At 37.8% G+C, this 10,589-nt stretch overlaps 3 protein-coding genes across 3 annotated transcripts in view; 1 reads left to right on the plus strand and 2 right to left on the minus strand.

Moving 5' to 3' along the window:
* The window catches only part of LOC106869388 (fatty acyl-CoA reductase 1), a 422,225-nt gene that overhangs the window by 403,197 nt on the left and 8,439 nt on the right, over positions 1-10,589 (minus strand). The window lies entirely within an intron of this gene.
* LOC106883409 (motile sperm domain-containing protein 1) overlaps positions 1-10,589 on the minus strand; it is a 73,781-nt gene that overhangs the window by 42,896 nt on the left and 20,296 nt on the right. The window lies entirely within an intron of this gene.
* On the plus strand, positions 1,344-2,244 carry LOC106878120 (SCAN domain-containing protein 3). The gene is made up of 2 exons (XM_014927233.1): positions 1,344-1,457; positions 1,909-2,244. Exons 1-2 carry the CDS (start codon positions 1,344-1,346, stop codon positions 2,242-2,244), a joined length of 450 nt encoding a protein of 149 aa, XP_014782719.1.

Genomic DNA, 10,589 nt, shown 5'->3' on the forward strand with positions numbered 1-10,589 from the left:
AAATCAAGAGATATGCTGAAATATTATCAAATCATTATAGTAACATACTAAGAAATATTAACTTAATTTTAAAAGATTGAAAACTATTTTAAAATTTTAGCAAGATGAAAAGTATGATATATTTCAAAATAAGAAATAAAACAAAAAATATCACTCAATTTAATAAAGTCTCAAAAAATTAAAACACAGATCGAAAAATAAAAAATTTTAACAATAAAACCAAAATCTTAAATATTAACTGTTTATGTTAAAAATATAGTAAATTATTTTGTAAGAAAAAAAATTATATAAAGCCAAATGTTAAACTAAAATCCAGATTTAAATATTACAGAAAGTACTAGGTAAAACTAAAAGCTATGCAAAATCTTTTCTTTTTTAAAGAAACTTTTTTTAAATATTTTCATACAAGTAAATACAATATTATATAGTAAAAATTTTCGTATAACTTTTCTGCACATCAAATAATTTGCAATGGGTGCAAAGAAACAGAAGTGTCTTAACAAATATATTCAATTTGGATTTGTGTCCCTCCAAAAGAGTGACACAGAAGTCCCCTAGTGTGTGATATGTTACAAAACTTTGAGTAATGATGGAATGTGGCTCTCACACTTGGAATGCCACTTGAAGACAAAACATCCTGCTCTTGCAGACAAGTCCAAGGCATTTTTTGAAACAAAAAGACATTCCTTGAAGCAAGCTAAGTTGGATGGTGGGGGGAATTTCAGCAGCAAACTTCAATGGTTGTTGAGGCTTCCTGTGAGATCGTCATATTGATTGCAAAGAGCAAGAAGAGCCATAACATTGGAGAGTCTCCCATAAAACCAAGTCTACTCCATGCAGCAGAACTCATTCTGGGGAAAGGTAGTGCAAACAAGCTTTCCCAGATTTCACTATCAAATGATACAGTCAAGGGAAGGATCGACAACTTGTCTCAAGACACCAAAGATCAAATTCTCGACCAAGAGATTCTCTTGTTTTCGCCATCCAGTATGACGAAATGACTGACATTGCTCAATGCTCTCACCTACTGGTATATGCTCATTTTGTGTCAGGCAACTGTGTAAAAGAGGAAATATTGTTCTGTCACCCTATGGATAGTTGTACAGCAGCAGCAGCTATTTTTCATGATGTATCAAACTTCTTTCAGGAAAACCATCTTTTGTGGGATTCACTGGCAGGGGTTGTGCACTGATGGAGCTCCAGCTATGCTTGGTTTGCAGTCTGGATTCATTACTAGTGTGAAAGAAAAAAAAAACCCATCTGTTGTAGGTACACACTGCATACTTCATCATGAAGCCTTAGCATCCAGAACCTTACCTACTGAAATGAGAAATGTCTTGAACATGGCAATCAAGGTTGCCGACTTCGTTAAAGGTGGTGCTTTAAACAGTCGTCTTTTCAAACTGCTGTGTAAAGATATGGAATCTGAACATAAAGCATTGTTCTTTCACACAAACGTATGATGCCTATCAAAGGGGGAACATTCTTAGATGGCTTTATGAACTACTAGAAGTAGCAATATTTCTAGATTTGTAGCAGAAAGCAGATCTCCATGACAAGTTTCAGTCTGAAGGCTTTCAGCTATCTCTAGCTTACCTGGTGGACATCTTTGAAGTGTTGAATGCTCTTGACCTTAAACTATTAGGGAAAAACACCAACATTCTCATGCACCATGACCTCATTCGAACCTTCATGGCCAAACTCGACCTCTGGAAATGTCAAATTCAAGAGGGAAATACAGCCAGTTCTAGTTGCTTGGATTTTGCTTTCATTCACGGTAACCTTGATTCTGAGTTAAAGAAACAAATAATCACTCATCTAACTGACTTGAAAACAGAATTCATTAGATACTTCCCAGATATAGATGAAAGGCATGAAACTTGAAAATTCATCAGCAACCCATTTCAGTGTGAAGTGACTGATGTTTTGGATGAAGTGCAAGAGGAGTTTCTTGAGCTGAAGTTCAACTCTCCAGCTAAGGAAGACTTCAAAGAACTGGATCTTGAAACGTTCTGGATCAAGTACCTTCCTCTTTATCCTCTAATCTTACATCAGGCTCATTGGATTTTAGCTATGTTTGGATCCACATATCTCTGTGAAGCTGCATTTTCCACGCTCATTGCTGACAAGACCAAATACAGAAACAGACTGAATGTTGAAAGGGACTTACATTGTGCACTCTTTGGCATTCAACCATGCATTCAAGATTTTGTAGCTAAGAAGCGGTGTCAAGTATCTCACTAATAGTGTGACTAATTCAATAAAAAACATTTTCTTACTAAGAAGCAGTATCAAGTATCTCACTTTTTGTATAATGTGACTAATTCATATTCAATAAAAAGACTAAAAACATTTTAGATTTTATTTAAAATCTGGAAGGGAATTTTATTCATAGATGCAAAGGGGCGTGGAGAAGACAAATTCCTAGGGGAGGTATGGTAGCAAAAAGGTTAAGGACCACTGATATATATTAAAATATTTCTATCAACTGGTTCATATTTTGAAATGTTTTAACTAAGAACGGTCTTACGCAATGAATGCATTTCCTATTGTATTGCAAACCTGAAATTCATGTATTAACTGATTTTAAAATATCAGTTTGGTTTGACTTCATTATTTCAACTTACATATATGTGTGCATGTATGTATATACATATACATATATACATATATATTAGGTTGTTCGGAAAATATTGTCTGATTTTTTGAAAACATTTTTTTCGAATTTGATTTAAGATGTTATTTTTGTAGTGTTTTAGATGAAATTTTATAAACTTAATAACTAATGTGTACTCTTTAATAAATTTTTATTGATTTCTTTTAGACTAGAATTTTTAAGTGCAGAAATTCTTAATTTCATCATCATCACCATCATTTAATGTCCACTTTTTATGCTGGCATGGATTGGATGGTTAGACTGAGGACTGGCAAACCAGGAGGCTGCACCAGGCTCCAATCTGATCTGGCAGGGCTTCTACAGTTGGATGCCCTTCCTAACACCAACCTCTCTGAGAGTGTAGTGGGTGCTTTTTATATGTCACCAGCATGGGAGCCAGTCAAGCAGCACTAGCAACAACCATGCTTGAATGGTGCTTTTTACGTGCCACCAGCACGGATGCCAGTCAGGCAGCACTGGCATTGGCCATGACTACAATTTCACTTGACTCAACAGGCCTTCTCAAGCACAACATATTGCCCAATGATTAAAGGGTACTTTTAAATGGGCCAGTTATGTGACACTGGCATTGGCCACAGCTACGATCTCACTTGACTTGCCAGGTCTTCTCAATCATAGCATATCTCCAATGGTCTTGGTCACAAGTCATTGCCTCTGTGAGGCCTAACGTTCAAAGGTCGTGCTTCATCACCTCATCCCATGTCTTCCTGGGTCTACCTCTTACACAGGTTCCTTTCACTGTTAGGGTGTGACACTTCTTCACACAGCTGTCCTCATCCATACACCACACATAACCATACCAGTGCAGTCGTCTCTCTTGCACACCACGTCTGATGCTTCTTATATCCAACTTTTCTCTCAGGTGCTTACACTCTGTTGTGTATGCACACTGACATTACATATCCAGCAGAGCATACTAAGGTCATTTCTTTCAAGCCTATGCATGTTCTCAGCAGTCACAGCCTGTGTTTCACTGCCATGTAGCATGGTTGTTTGCACACATGCACCATACAGTCTTGTTACCAACAGAGGTAGGAGCTCTCTGAACTTTGCCCAGGCTATTCTTATTCTAGTAGCTATGCTCTCAGAGAATCCACCCTGCTACTGACTTAGTCACCTAGGTAACAGAAGCTATCGGCTACTTCTAGTTTTTCCTCCTGGCATGTGAATCTGTTTTCTGTACATCTTTGGTGTTTATTACCCCTGTGTATCTGTCACACACAAAAACTATCTTCCCATTTTATGGAGTTTCTACCTACGCCTTTTCTACAGATCAAGCAGGGCCTGAAAGGGCTTGTGATTATTTGTCTGCCCCCACTACTTACTAAGACTTTGGTTTTTGCTGGATTGACTATAAGGCCCTTCGATTCTACACTTGCTTCCACACATGAAACTTCTTCTCTAGTTCTGGTTGTGACTCAGCTATTACAGCAAGGTCATCAGCATAGAGAAGCTCCCAGGGTCAGCCTGTCAAGAATTCCTCTGTTATTGCCTGGAGGGCTATGATGAATAAGAGGGGGCTGAGGACTGACCCTTGGTGAAACCCCACTTCTACCCGGAATTCTTCACTATACTCATTGCCAACCCTCACATTACTGACAGCATCCCTGTACATGGCTTGTACAGCTCTCACTAACCACTCATCTATCCCTAGTTTCTGCATTGATCACCAGATAATGGATCGGGGGGACCCTGTCAAAGGCTTTCTCCATGTCAACGAAAGCCAAGTACAGAGGTTTATCTTTGGCTAGGAATTTCTCCTGCGGCTTTTTACCAGAAATATAGCATCAGTGGTGCTTCTCCCTGGCACAAACCCAAACCGCATCTCATCTAAACTAACTCTCTTCCTAATTAGTTGGGCTATGATCCTCTCTGTGATGAACCTGATCCAACAATTTGATACCTCTGTAATTATTCCAAACTAATGTGTCACCTTTACTTTTGTTGCAGTTGACTATGGTGCTGCTACACCAGTCATTGGGTATGACTCCTTTGTGTATCACCTGGTTAACTATATGGGTGACTAGGCTATAGCCAACACTACCAGATATTTTGAGCATCTCTGCAGTGATTCCTGATGAGCCGGGAGCTTTCCCTGTCTTCACACCCCTAATTGCTTTATCTACCAAGGTACTATTAATTTGAATAACTAGCCTGTCTGCTGGGTCGACATTTGGCAGACTCTCTTTTCCCATTCATTTAGCAACCTGTCATAGTGGCATCTCCAAGTCTCTCTATTTGCAGTATCATTAAATGCAAATAAGCCATCATCCATGCAGATATATTTCTTCCCTATGACATCATAATTGTCTCTCACATACTGTCTTGCAACATGAAACATATCAAGTCTCTGGTCTTCAAGATGCAGAACATTGGAAATTTTTTCTTATCTGCTTCCCCTCTGGCTAAGTAAACCTGCCTCCTAGCTTCTCTTCTGGCAATCTGATATAGTTCCCTGCTACCACCACAGTTCCAATCCTTCCATACCCGTTTCTTTTTCCTAAAGGCCCTGTCAACTACATTGTTCCACTACCACGTTACCTTAGGTCGAGAAGGGACTTTGCACCAGCCACAGATCTGGTCAGAAGCCCTCAACAGGTTGTCCTGTAGGAACCCCCTGTTGTCCTCCACATTATGTGATGCTATATCCTCCACTTTTTTGTAAAAAGCTTCAAGTAATATGTCTCTAAATCTATCCATTCCCAGGATCCTTAAGCTACCAGACTCTTTTTTTCTCTGCTGGTCATCTTTTGGGCAGTCATTTAGCCCTGATCCTAAAGTCACTAACTACTAACCTATGTTGTGGGGTGCATTCTTCCCCTGGGAAAGTTTTGGCACTTATAAGCAGTCATCTTTCCTGTGTCCTGGTGAGAATGTAGTCAATCTGACTAGTGTGCCCACCGGACTGGTAGGTGAACAAATGATTGGCAGGTTTTCTGAAGTTAGTATTATAGATCATAAGATCATTTGCATCACAGAACCCCAGCAGCCTGGTTCCCTCCTCAATGTGGGAACCAAATCCATTGCTATCATGTACACCATGGAAGCCCCATGCATGTTGTCCAACATGCCCATTGAAGTCGCCAGCGACAAAGAGAAGGTCCTTGTCATTCGTCAATAAGGTAGTCTGCAAGAGAGTGTCATAAAATCGGTGTTTCTGTTCATCAGGTAGCCCTGGCTGAGTGTCATAAGCCAAGATAATGGTTGCTAATCCATGTTGCAGCACTAGTCTAAGCTTAAGTATCGCAGACTGTCTACCTCAATTATCTTATCAACCCATTTCTCCACACGGAGTATACCCACGCCCTCAACCCCATCAGTGTTCCCTACCCAGAAAACCTTATACCTAAGTTATTTGCCTGTGAGGAACCTAGCAGAACTTCCTCTCCACCTTACTTCTTGGATGCAGCACAAATCTATATGTCTCTATTCAAGCATCTCAACAATCTCACCAGACATACCTTTCAATGTGCCAACACTAAGTGTGCCAACTCTGAGGGTGTGGAAGATGTGGGCTGGTGAGATGAAGGACAGCAGCATTATGCATCTGAAAAGAAAGTTCGCATTTGGCAGATCTCGTAAACATACAAATAGCCCTCAACCTGCATGCACTACACCATCATTTTATTCACTACATAATCAGTATGTTCAACAGAGATAGACACTAGGTAGGAATGGCGAAGTAAAGGAGGGAGGAAAGTGTTCCATATAGTAAGCCGTTAGAGGTGCTCAGGAGAAAGACATCCGGTAGAGGTGGTGGTTTGCATAGCAAACGGCAAAGCACTGTGGCTGCCCTATTCCCAAGTAGAAGCCAATGTGGCATAGCCACAGACAAAGCTAGTAACTGATTAACAATCAACATGGGAAAAGTAAGTGGTTAAAGAAACAGAGAGAGAGAGCGGTGAAATTTTCGAAAACAAAACATGAAGAGATGGAATTTTCGAGATTTAGAGAGAGTAAACAGAATTGAACATTTGCATTCTTAACATTAACTATAGCTATAACTATAACCTACAGTATGGAGTAATCCAAACTTTGTGACAAAAATAGATAAATAAATGAATGAATAACAATAATAATAATTATAATGAGTGTTCAGGTGAAAGCAAATTGAACCGAATTGAACATAGGGTTTCTTAAGTTTACTATAACATACGGTATGGAATAAATAAAACTGTGTGGGTACATAGATAAATTAATGAATAATAATAATTATAATTTGTGCAGTAAAATGAGGTTTAGATGTGTTCTAGGTTGGAAACAAGAGTTGCTTATTTGAATATTTTCTCTTTTTCTGACTTCCACTTCATGAGGAAAGGTTGTAAATAAGGGGCAAAGAATCTGAAGGAAGCTAATTTACATAGGATGGGGTGAGGGAAGCAGAAGTAATATCCTCGTATTGGCCAAAGAACAGCAAACAGCAAAGTACTGTGGCTGCCCTATTCCCTAGTAGAAGCCAATGTGGCATAGCCATAGACAAAGCTGAAAAAAGAAGAAATGCATTTACTTTTTTTGCATGAATTCAAGCTTGGATATAATGCTTCCCAAACAGCTGCCAATATCACCAGAGCATGGGGTGAAGGGTCCACTAGCGATTGGACAGTACAACGTTAATTTGAGAGATTCCTTAGTGGAGATGAGAGCCTTGAAGCTCAAGAAGGTAGAGGACATCCATTCAGCTTTCTGGAACCTAACCAGACTATCACAATGAAAATTTATTGTAAGCGACTAGAAGAAATGTATGTTCACTTGAGCAAAATGAGACCTGCACTTGTTAATTGATGTGGTCCAATTCTGCTCCATGACAATGCTCAAACACATGTTTCCAGGATGATCCTGCAAAAACTCACAGACTTGGGATACGAGACTTTAACCACACCCTCCATATTCTCCTGATCTTTCACTCACCAACTACCACTTTTTCAAGTATCTAGACACTTTTTTAAGGCAAAAAACCTTCCATCCCAAAACTGAGGTCAAAACTAAATTCAAGGATTTCTTGGCCTCAAAACCTTTGGACTTTTATTGAACAAGCATAAATCACGTTTTTAATTGATGGGAGAAAAGCACAGCTGTTCAGAGATCATATTCTGAATAATTAAACCTTTGTGTAAGTTCAGTTTTTCAAGAATATAGGCTTATTTTTAAAATTGGCCATCATTTTCCGAAAAACCTAATACACACACACATACATACATACAAACAGACATACATACACAAACAAACATATATACATACATATCACACAAGACAGAACTGATTATCTCAAGGAAAAATGTGTCCATTTCATTACGATATTGCAATGTTACTGCCAATGTTTCACATCAATTATATTCATTTAAATTTTACAACACTAAAGGTGACAACCTTATTACATAGTATGTACCTATTTGACAAAATTGATATCTTTTGAGATAATCAATAATGTGTTCAATATTAGAGAATTTATTTTTTAAAAATCAGAGATAATCATATTAGCCTGGTTCTTCTGTCCCCACTCACTTCTACTCAGCTCATACATTAAAGGTCCCCCCAGACTACTCATCACCACTATTCTTATCTCTTCAAAGCTCCATCCTGATCACCCACAATCTCTCTTCTAAAATGTGAGTAGTCTTGTAGCTCCTTTACAGCAAGAAACCTGTTTTGCTGTGGCCCCTTCTATCAATATCTGAACCCCTTAACTCCCAGCATAAAGCTTCCTCTCTCAGGGCTTATAGTCTAATGAGCTGCATGGTAATCTCACTAGTACTTGTGCCATAAAAAAGAGCACCTAGTACACTCAGTGGTTAGTGTTAGGGAGAGCATCCAGCCACAAAATCCATGCCAAAGTAGACACTGGAACACACTGCAGTCCTTCGACTTGTCAGATCCTGTCAAACCATTCAACTCATGCTAGCTTAGAACACGGACATTAAATGATGATGATAATGATGAATCAAATAATTTAGCTGGCTGTGTGGCTAACAAGTTTATTTCACAACCACATGCTTTGGGGTTTGGTCCCAGCAGCTGGTTCAATTAACTCTTTATGTAATCCATGCTATCATGGAAGAAATAGGCATTAAACAAATTTAAACAAGAAGTCCTATAGTGCTGGCCTTGAAATGATCAGCTAAATATCTTAGCATTTATTTAAGGACTTTCTAAACCTGTCACCTACCTTTTTTTCTTTCTTATCTGGTACAGAATGTACAGAGCTGAAACAGACACTGCAGATGATCTCACCTGATGCTCTAACAATACAGAAATCCACATCTTGGACTTGAAAGATAAGAATTTTAATTACTATTAAAAGACTATGCTAACTGTAGACTGACAGGTAAGTGGATATCCCTCTGACAGAAAGTGGTGACCATAATTCCTTTGAAGAAAAACAGTTACAGATAATAGAGATAACAGATACTTCTTGTCTATATCCTAAGATTTAAAAAGAGATAAACTTATGATAGAACAAAAAGCAGAATGTTAGTTTTAATTCATATTTATATATTTGATTGTTGTTTCCATTAACAAATTTTGGTCTATTTGTTTTGTAATTTATATTCTATATTTTTACAGCAATTATATAGTTTTTTAATATCTTTTAAGTATTTTTATAACTTTTGTCACCATGAATCTATAAGCTACTCAGTAAAGAGAAAATGCTATAAAACAATGGGAAGCTCAATGTGATTCAGTAGTGCTATCAAAGCCAGTCACCAGTATACAGCTGCTGGATCATATTCATTTATATGATTATTTGTAAAGTAATTTATGTAATAGTATGAGTTAATAGTAAATAAATAGGAAAACAGACAAGTCACAGTTCCCTGATAAGTAGGAAAATAGACAAGCCACAGCTCCCTTCAGGGAGATGGCCCTGCTCAATATGCAGAAAAGGTGTCGGGAGAAACTTCATAAGGTGTACTGAGTGCAAGCTATGGACACATAAGCGGTGCAGCAATATCACCAGAAGACTAACAGAGAAAGTAGTCTTTACATCTGGAAGATGTGGAGGTACATTAAACACCAGGAATGTACAAAAGATAGACTCCCTCAAATGTTGGTAATGGGGTAATTAACCCTCCCCCATTAGCAGCAGAATGTTCGAACCGTTGGAAGAAGCAACAGGATATCCTACACCGTAATGTTTGAAAGTTTGGCATATTACTTTTGTTGTTGTTGTTATTGTTGTCATCATCATCGTCATCATCACTGTTATTGCTACTAGAACATTAATAACTCGTGTAAAATTAACTTCCACATAAACCCTTCCAAAATATATAGAAATAACACACACACACTCAGCAAAACTTCCTTTTTAAATAACACTTACAGCTTTCTAAATACGGCAGATAGCACTGATGCCACAAACCGAGTATGTGGTAGAATGCCTGTGTATAAACACTTGTATATGTATACATGTGAGTAAGGGAATATCCAAGTAAGCTTATGCACATGAACCCACACATATATATATGCATTGGAGTGTCTATAGCTATTTATAATGTTTGTAGGCTCTTTATGTGCCTTAAATTTTTAGGTTTTTTTAATATATTTTTACATTTCCCAAATGCTATATTTTCATTTTTCATTTATGTATTTTTTATTATTATTATTTTTTTCCTGCTGTACCCTTATTTTTATTTTTATTTTATTTTTTTATTTTTATTTTTATCTTATTTTTGCTATTGTTTTTGTTCTTGTCTCTACTACACCTCTGTTTTTACCTCTTGCTCTATATTTGTATGAAACCCTTTGTGAATCTCTGAAGAGACCTAGCGGTTCGGGCATGCAAAAAGCTGTAAAATTAAACTCCTGTTCATTCTCTAATTCCTTATGTACTTTGTACTTCTATCTGTAAACCCGGTTGGCAAAATAACATGGTTTGTCATAAACACCTGTACTTTGTGGGGTTTTTTTTTTTTTT

This window comes from Octopus bimaculoides, chromosome 7 (assembly GCF_001194135.2).
Source record: "Octopus bimaculoides isolate UCB-OBI-ISO-001 chromosome 7, ASM119413v2, whole genome shotgun sequence".
NCBI classification, from domain to species: Eukaryota; Metazoa; Mollusca; class Cephalopoda; order Octopoda; family Octopodidae; genus Octopus; species Octopus bimaculoides.